The sequence below is a fragment of the Capricornis sumatraensis genome, chromosome 10, assembly GCF_032405125.1.
Source record: "Capricornis sumatraensis isolate serow.1 chromosome 10, serow.2, whole genome shotgun sequence".
Classification (NCBI taxonomy): domain Eukaryota; kingdom Metazoa; phylum Chordata; class Mammalia; order Artiodactyla; family Bovidae; genus Capricornis; species Capricornis sumatraensis.
In genome coordinates, this window is record NC_091078.1 from 84768444 (window position 1) to 84782904 (window position 14461).

General features: G+C 42.9%; 1 protein-coding gene across 2 annotated transcripts in view; it reads right to left on the reverse strand.

Moving 5' to 3' along the window:
* PTPRG (protein tyrosine phosphatase receptor type G) overlaps positions 1-14461 on the reverse strand; it is a 765748-nt gene that overhangs the window by 51248 nt on the left and 700039 nt on the right. For both annotated transcript variants that reach the window (XM_068983186.1, XM_068983185.1), the window contains one exon: positions 8634-8725. In XM_068983186.1, coding sequence (XP_068839287.1) covers positions 8634-8725 — 92 coding nt within the window. The remainder of the gene's footprint in view (positions 1-8633; positions 8726-14461) is intronic.

A 14461-nucleotide genomic window follows, 5' to 3' on the forward strand; every position in this document is an offset into this window, starting at 1 on the left:
ATATACACTACTATATATAGAAGGGGTAAGCAGTAAGCCCCTACTATATAGCACAGGGAACTATATTCAATATCTTGCAATAAACTATAATGGAAAAGAACATGAAAATGAATACATATACATGGGTGTGTCTATATAACTGAATCACTTTGCTGTACACCAGAAACTAGCACAACATTGTGAATCAACTATACTTCAATAAAAACAGAAAGAAAAAAAAGAAAAGTTGCTTCTAAAATCTGTGGTTATATCTCTGTTGTGCTTGCATGCTCAGACTCATTCCGTTAGAGAAAACTCACCCATGCTAAATTTGCAGACTCTTAGTATTAAGGAACAACAGATAAACCAAAAGGAAAAACTCAGTAATTTTTCCTTTGAAATGGCAAAGAAAAAAGATCAGCACCTGAGGTGGTCCCTGAACATCCACCACAGGGGGGCGCTGCAGAGGGCCTCGCCTAGCACGCTGCAGGGTGGTAGGGTCTTTAGACTGCAACTCGGTGTAACTGTGTAGCCCTTATTCTCACCTGCCACTGCGGCCAGAATGCTTCCTGTGCATCAGGTACCCAGAGATAGTGGTGTAAATGGAAAAAGCCAGAATCAATCAGCCTGGTGATACAGGACCTTACCTCTCTGTGACTGTAGTTCCTCATCTAATTGGGAATCAGAACCAGCTAATTCAGAGAGCTATGCAGAACAAACTGGAAAACATAAGTACTTACCAGAGAGCTTGGCATTTAGTAAGTGCCATAGTAAATCATAGTAAAGCTGTGATTTACTATGAGGTGAGAATCGCTATGCATGCGAGATCCTATGATCTGGGGGCTAGGAGAAACAAAGAACCTGGCCAAGGTCCACTGCCATCAATTGGCTGGGCCAGGCTGACCCCAAAGCTGGCTTCTTGGGCCTTAATGTGACCTCTCTAGGTCTTAAACTGAACATATACAGTGAGAGGGCAGAAAAGCATACAATACGTGTTAAAGAAGTTCTCCAACAAAAATGGGCTAAAATGAATCATTTTGGCTTCATAGGTAAACTCTGGTTTACCTGGAAAATTCACACTGATATTCTGGTCACCCTGAAGATGCCAGGTAAATAAAACACCATGGTATTTACCTTCCTGCCTTCCAAGAAGCTTAGCCGTAGGGTTGACTGGCCTAAGGTCTGTTTTCAGAAAATTATTGCTGCTTGTTTACTCTGGCAGGCTGTGGGTATACATATAAATTTACCATGAAGATTCCAGAAGCCCTTCAGTCACTTACTGAGGCCAATCTGTGCAAACTTCATTTAACACTTAGCATTTCCTTCAACCCTGTTCCAAATCCCAACAAAATCGATATGAGGGTAGGGAGAGCCTAGTACTTGGGTCCAGTTCAGTCATACTCAGGCATCTTCCTGACCCCAAGCCCCATGACTGGGCTGTTTTCACGGACTGCTAACCAGCCCTGTAGTGGACAGACCTTAATGTTGAGAACAGTCTCCTTCCTTTCTGAGGAGGGATCAGCCTCTCATCTCAGAAGCCAAGTTCAGGCCTCTCTCTGTGCTTGGTAATACCTGTGTCAACTTAAGAAGATAAAGCAAATAGCAAATACGATTACTGAGATGTTTTAGCTCCTGATTTAGGACACAATAGATTTTTATCTAAATCAGACTCTTAGGATGCAAGGAGTGCTGTGGAGATGAGGACATTTTATTTCCTGCCATAAAAAAGAAATCTCTTTTCATTTATGACACAATGAAGTCAATAAAGAAACGGCTTCATTATAGTCGAAAGACCAATGAATCTCCTTTGGAGATAATCTCTGTATAAATAAAATATGCCAACAAGGTTGGTTTAATCCCAAGGGTTTTAAACTGCATGTTTAAAATCCCTTTATGTGCTGACACCCTGCGGAAGCCAGTGACCTTCAAATTATTAAGATGTGTTTTAACTGCGGGAAAGGGACGAATCATTTCTGGATTTCTAAACTACTGGTTAGCAGCAACATTTTGTTTTGTAATGTTCTTGTTAGAAAGTTAGATTTTCTAGTTTCCAGAGAAAAACATTTATAAGGACATTTGTGTTTGACAGTAGGCACATTTGGAAAAGCCCTTTCAACATGCTCTATAAACAGGCTAATTCAATGAGCTGAGTTCTAATTTTAAAAAGCTACATATGATGAAAGTCTAAAAGAATAAGTGGCATAATACACTGAATATAATTTGCAGATGACATATTATATATAATGTTTCATTAAAAATTAGAGTGAAAATGTAATTCATTAATAACTGCAGTGAAGATATAACGCAAGCTTGGTGTTTCAAAAGATTACCCCAAAGACGGAAACAGTAGATTTTTTAAAAATACTTGCAGATATTAATAATAATAATATCAATTTAATAATAATATGGATCAACTGCCATGGCGTGGGTTCAATCACTGGTTGGGGAACTAAAATCTTGCAAGCTGCACAGCGTGGCCAAAATAATGATGATGATGGTGGTCTTAAAGGACAGAAGTTTGTGACTACTTCAATATCTTAGAAGACAGACTACCAGAACGGGGCTGATAGCTAGGTCTTAACATTCAACTGTGCTTTATCTTCCCAGAGTAACAATGGGAGACCAGTGAGCATGGAACATTTGATTTTGAAAAGTGATTAGTGGGATGTATGAAGAGTCAAAGCCCCTTTCATTCTCCTGAAGAAGTCACAATTTAACTTATCTGGAAGAAGACTGCATACTTTTCTCAAGCATTATACACATAGCAGATTTCACAATTAAAAAAATTTCCTGATAGGGACTATCCTGGTGGTCCAGTGGCTAAGACTCTTTGCTCCCAATGCAGGGGACCCGGGTTCAATCCTTGGTTAGGGAACTAGAGTCTGTATGCCACAACTAAAGATCCTGGATTTTGTAACTCAAGATCCCACATGCCGCAACTAAGACCCAGCACAGCCAAAGAAATGAATGAATTTAAAAAAAAAATCCTAATAAAAGAATTGACATCACTTCTCTAGTGATTGGAACTGTCTGGTAAAATGTTTGCATAAGGAGTTCTCTCTCATACGCTTGGCTAACCAACCTTCGCTGCCATATTGGGTTTACAATTTCCACACTGTACAGGATTTAGGTGAAAAAAAAAGTCTTCCTTCTTACAGCACTATCTTTGCCAATTAAACCAGGACACTATGAAGAGTCTAAATTGCTAAATTTCAGTTAGAGCTAGTAAATCTGATAACTCAAATTTCCTCAAAGGTTCCTGTAAGCATCTATCTCCAAGAGATGAGTATCAAAAGGTTAGCAAAGCTTTCCTTAACCTTTCGTCTATTTTATAATATTTTTTTAAGAGCCAGTGTAACTTGCTGGTTCTACTTAAAACGCTTTGGGATTTCGAGATCAGAGCTGTTTATCTGTGAATATGAACCACAGCAGAATCACCCAAAAATTGGTGATTTAGAGTCTAAATTTATTCAAAATTCAACATGTTTTTGAGCTGTTCTCCAAGTCATTTAAATCATACAGCCCCGGGATTTCCCTAGCAGCCCCGTGGTTAAGACTCTGCGGTCCCAATGCAGGGGGCGCAGGTTCAATTCCTGGTCAGGGAATTAGACTCCACATGCCGAAACTAAGAGCTTGCATGCCACAATCAGAAGAGTCAGTATGCCCTAATAAGGAGTGAAGACCCCATGTGTGGCAACTAAGACCTGGAGCATAAAATCAATCAATCAATCAATTTCAAATTCCTACTTGGTAGGGAATGGCGATATTGGTGGTGGTGCGGAGAGTCTTCTTAGGAGAGAAAAGAATAAAGATGACTAGGAAACAAGGAGGAGAGTTTTGGTTTGGTTTTTTTTTTTTTGGATATGGAAGAAACTTCAACAGAAGAATGATGAAATGCTCTCATGGAGGATGAAGGGGAATTTAGTGGAAAAGCAAGTGGTCAGTGCTACTCAAAGAAGAATATCCAGAAAAAAATTTTAAGAGAACAGTCACATGTATTTGAAGATACAAGCCTTGATTTAAGGAAGCAAAATCCAAATGAGACTGAAATCCTCAGATATCAGAACTGTCAGAGGAATATGCCAAGAGGTGGCAGAGCCATTTCTAAGCATCTGTCACACATAGAATTCCAATGCTAGCCCGCCATTTATCCATGCAACCTCAGGCAAATTAAAGGATGTCTCTCAGCCTCGGTTTCTTCATCTGTGAAATGGGGGTATGGACTGTACCACTTTCCCTAAAATTGATGCTGGGAAAAAAAAAAAAACATAAACCACATAGTATTGATCAGATGATGATGATATTTTCTGAGGAAGGCTAAGTGCAAAGTAAGTTCTTGGATCAGAGTATGTTACACCTGTTATAATGATGACTTAGGGACTCTACAACAGTTCAGTAGCTGAATTTTCAGTCTCACTCTGTTGCCCACACTTCAAAACTGTGTAATGGTTCAGCTTACTGGTCATTGTCTGGAAATATCTTTTTCGAAAAATCAGTGATAGAAAGTGAGGGATTCAAATGATGAAATAACTGAAGTTGATACATCTAGGGCCTAGAAGTCTTCTTCTTAGGTTTCGAATATGGACAAAGAATGAGTGAAATCCAGTGGGCAGGGTAAGTAGTCCGTATTAATTCAATAAATATCCTACTATTTTTAGACATAAAAACAATTAGAGGAACTTCCCTGGCAGTCCAATGGTTAAGATTTCGCCTTCCAATGCAGGAGGTACAGATTTGATCCATTTGGGGACTTGAGATCCCATATGCCTCACGGCCAAAAAACCAAGACATGAAACAGAAGCAGTGCTGTAACAAATTCAATGAAGACTGTAAAACTGGTCCACATTAAAAAAAATTTTAAAAATTAGATAATTCCTAAGGTAAATCATTTAACAGGATACTAAGGAGGTCTCAGTTAAAGAAAAATTGTGCTGAAACTTAATAGAGTTTAAAAAAACTGGTGATATTTTAGAAATTCATGTTTTCCTTACATTGCTTTTTCTTATGCAAGACAACCATCCTGTAATAACTGGAAGAAACCTTAAGAATAAATACAATCATGGATCATTACAATGAAATTATAAACTATGTTACAAATTTAGTAAATAGGACTCTGTAGTTTTAAAAAAAACAAGGGATTGTGATCTGGTTGAAAGATTTTTAAAGAAAGGTCATATAAGGTAACTTCTCAGTGAAGGGTGAAATAAGTTTTCTGTCTAGGCACACCCCCACAGAAGGCGACTGCTATCTATAAAAACCTGAGGAAACACTAGAAGAGCAGCCTCACGTTTGGTTTCACCAGCTAAGTCCTCTAACACTACAGCATTTCAAGTCATTCATTCTCACAAATGTGTCACAACTCATCGAGGGGATGTGTCTACTAGGATTTCCCTAGCAGTCCAATGGTTAGGACACTTCACTTGCAATGCACAGGGCAAGGGTTCGATCCCTGGTTGGGGAACTAAGACCCCACATGCCTTGCGGCATGGCCAAAACATTAATCAACTAGGTAAGCAACAAAGATTTACTATATAGCACAGGGACCTATATTAAATATCTTATTTCAAAAAAAGGATGCATCTACTACACCAAGGAAGATTCAACTGGATTCCATGGATTTCTCAGTTAGTGGAGAATCTTATGCCATGGAATTGTTCCTTCCACATATTTCTACCTTCAGTGAGTGAGAATCTCACATTTAAATAGGTATGTTGTTGGACTGTGAGTTTTTTATTTGTTGCTTGGAAATGAAGCAGAGAACATTCAAAGAGCATTTCTGGTCTAAGACACCTACTTAGAGGTGTGGCAAAGCAGCCACAACTGATGGCATTTTCTGAGGATCCCAGGGAAACTACAAGTCCTAAAATCCAAGCCCAAGAACGCGGTGAAGCTGGCTGCACCCAGTGTATGTGGATCTGTGTTTGGGACAGTTTTAACTTGGGGATTGTGAAAATGCTTGCTGTCTATAGATGCTGGGAAGAAGGATACCACGATTTGGGAAGGAGATATCCAAAGCTGACAACTCTGGCTTCCATGAATCTTTCCAAACTGCCCTGACACATACCACTTCATCCAATCTTTAATTTCCTGCTCACTTTGCAGATTCTGGAAACTAGGCTCAGAGAGGTCAAGTCATTGACCTAGGTTTCATGGTGGAGGCAGGCTGAGATCCTTGGCTTTCTGATTCCCCATCCAGGGGGAAAGAAACTAAAAATGCAAAGACAGTGCAAGAAGTATCTCTCCCCACTTAACCTTTTAAAATGGATTTCAATTGCACAGCTACCCAACAGCTGTGTTTGTTGGCTGAATCAATTCAGAGGGGAGAGGCCCCAGGCATTTTCCAGAGGTCAACACATAATTCTAGGTGATGCGAGAGGAAAATGATTATACACGCACTGCTGCACAAATGCGGTAGAGTCAACAAAACTTATTCCATGGGGATGGGGGGCTGGTTCCTGTCTGCCTCCTCTCAAAAGGCAAAGAACGTAATAAAGGGTGAGGGTTAGTGGAGAAGAACAAACGTAACACAAAACCTACCCATCTGTATGGGAACTGTTTGGCAGCCACAGAATGACCCAGTGGGGGACTTACCCAGAGACTTTTCTGCTACCCTCTCTTTGCTGTGTGACAAGCTTTAATGAGAGAAGCTCGCAGAATGGCGAGAACATGGCCAATTCCAGCAATATCTAATGTCTTAACATAGAGAGACATACAGGGCCAAAGCAGTCCCCAACCACAACCATATCTAGAGAGGACGTGCAGACAACAGTAGCATTCCTTCCGGGGACTCAGAAAAGTACTGCATCTCTGAGCCTCATAGCAAAGGTCTTGAAAGAACTGTAAGGAAGCTTTGCTCATATTCATCATTCATCCAGAGAGTTCGAGAATCCCTACCATGTGCCAGGTATTTATTCTTGCACTAAGATGACATCCATTTGCCTTTAGGAAGCTCTCATTGTAGTTGGGGGAGACCACAAACCAAGTGAAATGTATGGTGTACTAGATGGTGAAGAAAACCATTCTAGAGAATGAGGCAGACAGCTGGGATCCAGGTCTGCAGGGGAGTAGGAGATGGCACCTCTGCTTACAAAAGAATGATGTCAAGAGGATCCGCGTACACATTGCTTTAAGTAAAATGGATAACTGGGACTTCCCTGGTGGTCCACTGGTTAAGACTTTATGCCCCCAATGCAGGCGGCCCGGGTTCAACTCCTGGTCAGGGAACTAGATCCCATATGTCAACTAAAGATCCAACAACTAAAACCCAGTGCAGACTAATGAGTAAAATAAATATTTAAATAAAACAGATTGCCAGCAAGGACCTACTGTATAGCACAGGGAACTCTGCTCAGTGTTACCTGGCAGCCTGGGTGGGAGGGGAGTTTAGGGGAGAATGGAGACATGTATTATGTCTGGCTGAATCGCTTTATCGTATACCTGAAACCGTGACAACATTGTTAATAGGCTATACTACTCCATTATAAAATACAAAAGGATGAATGTATAAGATATCTGAAAATACGTGTTTCCAAGTGCAGAATGCAACCCAGAGGAAGAACGTTTGATTCTGGCACAACAGGAAGGGGACACCAAATAAAAACGATGGAAAAGTAAAGAAGTGAGTGTTAGTGGCTCAGTTGTGTCTGACTCTTTGCAACCCCATGGACTGTAGCCCACCAGGTTCCTCTGTCCATGGAATTCTCCAGGCAAGAATATCGGAGGTGCGTAGCCATTCCCTTCTCCAAGCATCTTCCTGACCCAGGGATCAAACTTGGGTCTCCCACATTGCGGGCAGATTCTTTACCATCTGAGCCACCAAAGAAACCCAAAAAACGATGGGGGCCACCTTCAAATCACTCACACCATCTACCAGAGCTAAGCCACTAATGAACTTCTCACATCTGTGGCATCAGCTAAGATTTACTAGAGTCCTGCCTGCAATGCAGGAGACCTGGGTTTGATCCCTGGGTCGGGAACATCCCCAGAGAAGGGGATGGCTACCCACTGCAGTATTCTTGCCTGGAGAATTCCAAGGACAGAGGAGGCTGGAAGGCTATGGGCCATGATTTCATAAAGAGTCGGACATGACTGAGTGACTAACGCTTTTCACCAATCCCTACCCCAACAGCACCTGAGCACTTCCTACTTGTATCAAGGACAAATGAAACAGATACCAGACCAAGAACATCGTTCTAGACCCCCTTACAAAGAGCCTGAGTACGAAAACTTTCAACCATCATGTAATTATTTTCAGAGTAAGGAATCTTAGAATAAAACTTTAAAATATATAACAGTATTTCAATTTTTTTTTTAAAAGCAAGCACACATTGCCTGTCATAACAAAATCGAGTCCAAGTAGACTGCAAGTACATAAGTATGTTTTCCCCTTTTTTCTACTCTTTCTTCCCTTTCTTCATGAGACTCTATATTATGTGAACTCATAGTCATCTGTTCTCTGAAAGATGATTTCATTACATGGAAGAGATGTAAAGGAGCAAAGATCTCATTAAATTACCCTTAGTTAAGGCTCTCTTAGACCAGGCGAGCTGGAAAAGACTAGAAAAATTATATCTGGTCATGGCCGTCACATAACACTGAGAACAAAAAAAGAAAAACCATTAGCCCACTGGAAACAGGAGTCGTGTCTTACTTACCCAGAATAGGAATGATTGGAATACTTTCATTGGGGACCACCCGAGGTGAACTGCTATCTTCCACATAGAAATGAGCCGTCTGAAAACATTTTCTGTGCAGGAAAGAGAAAAGCAAACAGTGAGAGAAGAGAAACACACTTTGTCTGAGTTCACCATCTTTCAGTTTTTCTTTCAGACTGCCCCAGCTTTCTATTTCACCCAGCACTGAGTACACACCCACGGGAAAGGAACAAGATACAGGACAATGTCCAGCCGATTGGAAGGACCGCCCCCCCACCCCGCCCCGCCGCTGAAGAATATCCACTTTTTTTTACACTATACCCATCCTGAGAGATAAAAGGGACACGACTTAGTCATGAGCCACTCAGACACATGAAAAGTTGGCATGAACTGAGGAAACTCGCTGTATAAACTGCAAGGATTAGCTCACAATCTTCCCCAATTCAACCTGCTCCAGAGGAAGAATTATTCGCTATTGTAAACTCTCAGCACCAAGTTCAAACGACACCTCGAACCCTCCCAAATGCAGTCATGGAACGGCCCAAGCACACAACAGTACCTCACTGTTAGCACTCAGCGGAGGCCCCACCCCGGGCCCCAGACAGCTCCTGAAGGGGGTCAGAGGGCTTCCAGGGGCAAGCACCCTAGCCAGATCACGTCAGAGACCAGCACCCAACGCTGTCGAGTGTCGTCTATATGTCAGGGGTTCTGTTTGATTTTTACCTGGACTTGAGACAAAGCAGGGAGCAGACACTGGTCATCACTGGACAGGCCGGGAGCAGAAAAGCCATCGGCGGCTCGCTCAGCCTCTGCCTGCTGCCGCTGGCCGGCCCTCGGTGTTCCCGCAGCCACGTCACTGCTCACTGCGGCCCTAATGAGCTGCCGGAAGCACCGGCTGAATATTTAATGAGGCTGCTCAGCGTGAATGGCTATTGTGACCAGAGACGGGTCCCTGTTCATCTGGCAGAGGGGCTTCACAATAGCTGGCCCCACTGCTGGGTCTTTGAGACAAGCAGGCGGCAGCCTTCTGGTGCTTGGGGTCCCAGGGACCCAGGCCACTCCTCTGGCGTCTCCCAAGAGCCCCGGGTAAACCCAATTAGAGCTCCACTTTTTCAGGGGTAGCCGATGGGTATCCCTACCACGGGAGTAAGTCAACTTTTCTTTGGAGTTGTCTTGGCTCACCTGATCGCAAGTACTCTTGCAATGATTCTGTTGGGTGTTTCCTGTTTCTACGAAGCCAAAGCAGAGGGATTTGGGGGGAAGAGGAAATACCAGAGAACCTCAGAGAGTACAGGAGATCTTGGTGGGAGTGAGGAAGCCTCTGAGTTCTGCAGATTACTGGAACTGTAGGTTTGCACGGAGCTGTTATAACTACACACAATCAAGAAGGATCACACATCCCATTGGGAAGTGTTTTCCTTTCAGTGGCGCCTGTGTTCAGACAGGAAGTAGTTCTAACCAACTGCACGCCCAGGCACGGCTATGGAAGCAGTCTGGAGAGCTGCTCCCTGCCATGAGGGGCTCCGGAACATAAATCACTCCCTCTCCTGGCACACATCTCACGGGACTGCTCTTGCAGAGCACTGAACAATAGTTTTTTCCTATGAACTGCCTGGCATTTGTAGTATAAATAATAGAACACATTTTCACCACTCACCGTCTAGCTGTCTACCCCTAAATTTGGAAGGAACAGTCAGTCTGACTTAAGCTACAAGGACATGAAACGTACAAAATATTTTAGGGCTACAGTAGTGACAGGATCTTCTACTGCATGTGAAATGAAGCAGATACATGTGAAAAGAAAAAACCATGATTTTGTGATTTCACGTAATAGTTTCTTTGTTTCCAAGCTCTTCATCAAATTTTCTATTTCTCCATCCCTGCCACCTCCCATGTCCCTGTCCCCAGTTTACACAGATTTCCAGAATGCAACCTTAGAGTTAAAACACAGAGGATGAGACTTTGCCAACCACCTAAAACTGTAACCACCCACTGCCATAGGTGAGGAGTATCTATTTTTCTTAAGATACTGGACCACTGAAGTATTTAGTAGCCCAAAAAAGTACTGTATGATAGTGAAACGAATGGCCCAGTTTACCAGCTCAGATTTGAACTATGCACAAAGGGGGGGAAAAGTGCAAAAAAGATACCACACAACAAAGAATTAACTATTCTAAGACCATAATTATGCTACCTGATAAGGTTTCTAAAATATAAAGTATTAGTCAAAACAATCAGCATTGGCCAAGTAACTGTTAACATCAAACGACTTGGAAAGCATGAATTGACATGGCAGGTTCTTTTCCTGGAAGAAAACAGGCAGACGGTTCACCCAGACCCTCAGTTACACGTGAGGCCAGAGGCTCCATATCCTCTTTGGAAAAAGTAGCGTGGACTGAAGCATATCACATGCTCCAAATGTGGCTGTTTATAATGGATTTTCCCTGGAGCAAAGGACTCTGGGATTGCCAGAGAAGAGCACACCCTGGGGATGAAGGTCAGAAACTCGGGGACCGAGGTCACTACATCCGCACCCTGAGGCAGGTCACACGGACTCGGGTGGCCACCCAACTACAGAACTCGGTGGCAAACGTCTTCCCTCGGAAAAAAGGTTTCAGTGGACCCGGTGAACATTTATCCAGCACTCAGTGCTTAGTATGGTGCATGCAGAGAACACATTCTCTTTCTGGGAGCTTTAAAAACACCTCCTTAAGCCTGGCTAAGCATTTGAGTAATTAAAAATTAGGAACTATTGATACAAATGAAAAACAGGAGAAAAAGAATCCAAGTTACCCTCATCCTTCTCTTAGTAATCGTCACTGGTGCTATTTCGGGGTGTATCATTGCACACTTTCCCTCATCTAGTGACTGTTCTTTGATCACTGACAATGACAAACTGGGAGCAGAACAACAAACAAAAGACAGAGAAGGTCTCGCCCTAGTGGTGCTTATGTTCTTTCGGGGAAATCAACCACAAACAAGTAAACAAACAGTTTCAAAGCGTCAAGAGCTATGAACAAAATACAACAGGATGAGGTGGTGCTAACTGAGGGGGGAGGTGAGGGAGGGGTCCTCCCTGAGGAGGTGGCCTCAGAGCTGACACGTGATTGAGGAGGAAGGGTCATGGGAAGGTGCAGGGAAGACCATTCCAGGCAGATCCAGGAGCTGGTTAAAGAGCCTCAGCACACAGTGAGCTTATCCACTGCTGGAACTGAAAGGAAGGCAGACTTAAGAGCAGGGAAAGAAGGAGACCCAGAGAGGTGGGCAAGAGGCAGGTCATGCCAGATCCAAGGCCATAAACTTTGTTAGCATCTGTGAGCAATGAAAAGCCCACAGAAGGCTTTAATCCACAGACTGGAACGTTCTCACGCATCCCCTTCAAAGCACGTGCTCTGGCTGCTACATGACGAATGGAGTACAGGGCAGCAAGAACGGAGCAAGGAGCGCCATCAGGGGCTACTGCTGTAATCTCATCCACATACCGACAGGCAGACAGTTTCAACAAAAGGAGATCATATTATACATATCTCCTTGATAACAAATATGAACTGACATCCTCAGTCTGCTTACTTCTCCACTTTATGGACACACTACACTGTTAGATGTTTAACTTCTTATTTCTTGAATAACCGTTGATGGGGGAGTCTACTTTGGTCAAGTGAAGTGAAGTCGCTCAGTCGTATCCGACTCTTTGCGACCCCATAGACTGTAGCCTTCCAGGCTCCTCTGTCCATGGGATTTTCCAGGCAATATACTGGAGTGGACTGCTGCTGGGAGCCAGCGTGGAGAATCCCACCCATGGCAAAGGTCATGAGGAAGAGGCCTGACGGGCAAAGGCGAGATCAAGACTCAAGGGACCCCCTCAACTTGCTCGAGCATCTACCCCCGAACCAGAATCTGTCTGTCTTCTTAGTTTATGTCTTTCACCAGCTCTTCTGACATTAGCAGGGGTCTGTCCCTGACCAAAAGAGTTAACACTGGGCTTTAGTTTCTAAATCTCCTGGGCATGAAAGGAGTGTTTCACACCCTCTGTTAGCATTCTAGCTTACATGGCAGCTTTATCCAGACTCTTGCAACATTGATGAGCCTATGCAATGCTTGCTGCCAAGTTCTCACATCCCTTATCCATTGTGTTCCTGGGAGTGCATACAGTTAGGATGTAGAAGAAGCAAGTAATAGCCTTAGCATTAGCAACATTAGACTTTGAGTTAATAAGTTCTTTCTTTGCTGTCACCTGCTGAATCTTTGCTCCATAAGAATGTAACTCTGTACTTTAAGGGTGATGCAGGCTAAGAATTTAAGAGGAAACACTTCAAGGGAAAATCATTGTTCTGATGTCCCGGCTGACCAACCTTTATCAAAAGGAGGTCATGGAATATCAACAGGCCTCCGGAATAAAAGATGATGTACAAAAAATAAGACTTTTGCAGGAAGGAACCTGATATTGATAAAAGTTATTACTGATGGAATGTTGAGTTGACTCTGCATTTTTTCACCTTGCTGTATGTATAACTCAGGGTATAAAAGCCCCAAGAAGAATAAAGTAAATGGGCCTCGCTCGAAGAAGCTTGGTCACCCCGTGTCTCTTTCTTTATCTCTTTATCTATCTTTCTTCATTCGCCGACGTCATCCATCCTGAGGATATCCCTGGACTCTGCTGAGGCTGAACCTCGGCAAGTGGCGCCTTGTTCAGGGTGAAAGAAAGAGACACTCCCAGGAACACAATGGATAAGGGATGTAAGAACTTGGCAGCAAGCATTGCATAGGCTCATCAATGTTGCAAGAGTCTGGATAAAGCTGCCATGTAAGCTAGAATGCTAACAGAGGGTGTGAAACACTCCTTTCATGCCCAGGAGATTTAGAAACTAAAGCCCAATGTTAACTCTTTTGGTCAGGGACAGACCCCTGCTAATGTCAGAAGAGCTGGTGAAAGACATAAACTAAGAAGACAGACAGATTCTGGTTCGGGGGTAGATGCTCGAGCAAGTTGAGGGGGTCCCTTGAGTCTTGATCTCGCCTTTGCCCGTCAGGCCTCTTCCTCATGACCTTTGCCATGGGTGGGATTCTCCACGCTGGCTCCCAGCAGATTGCCATTTTCTTCTCCAGGGGATCTTCCCAACCCAGGGATTGAACCTGGGTCTCTCACACTGTAGATACTTACTTTACCATCTGAGCCACTAGAGAAGTCAAGAGACTGGTAATTTTGCTGGGTTGTGGCCTCCTTTCCACTACCATTGACCACGTGGAGATGAATCTTCTCTGGGTACAAATTCTACACTGTGGGTTTCATACCTAAGAAAAGTGGCTGGTTCAGAGTCATCACCCCACGACATTTTATTTGACTTGCTCATCTCAGAGAAGGCTCATGAGATGTTTTTGGGGTTTTTTTGCTTCTTTTTTTTTTTCTTTAAACCTTCAGTAGTATCCAGGAATTAAAAAAGTAAAGGCAAGAGATTTTGGACAAGATGAAAAGAAAGTGTGAGTTTTAATGCCTCTAAATATCTAAATTGTGATGTGTTCCAAGAGGCAGTATTGTCTCTAATTCTGAACTCAGGAAAACAGAGATAAAACTTCTGAAGATGCCTCAGTGTGTCACCAAGTGTGCAATTTCAAAGTTCTATTTAGGTTCAACTCTCCTTCAAGTTACTGACTCTAACATCTCTCCTTGAAGGAAACAGATTCTTTGGATCAAGAGCCATCCTATAACCTTATTTCTTCACACTGAGCATTTGTTTCTGTCAGTATCTCCAACAGGGAAATAGTCAATTGTGTTTGGAATAGGAAAAAAAAATAAACATTTTTAAGTTTAACTACAAATCACCGTCTCC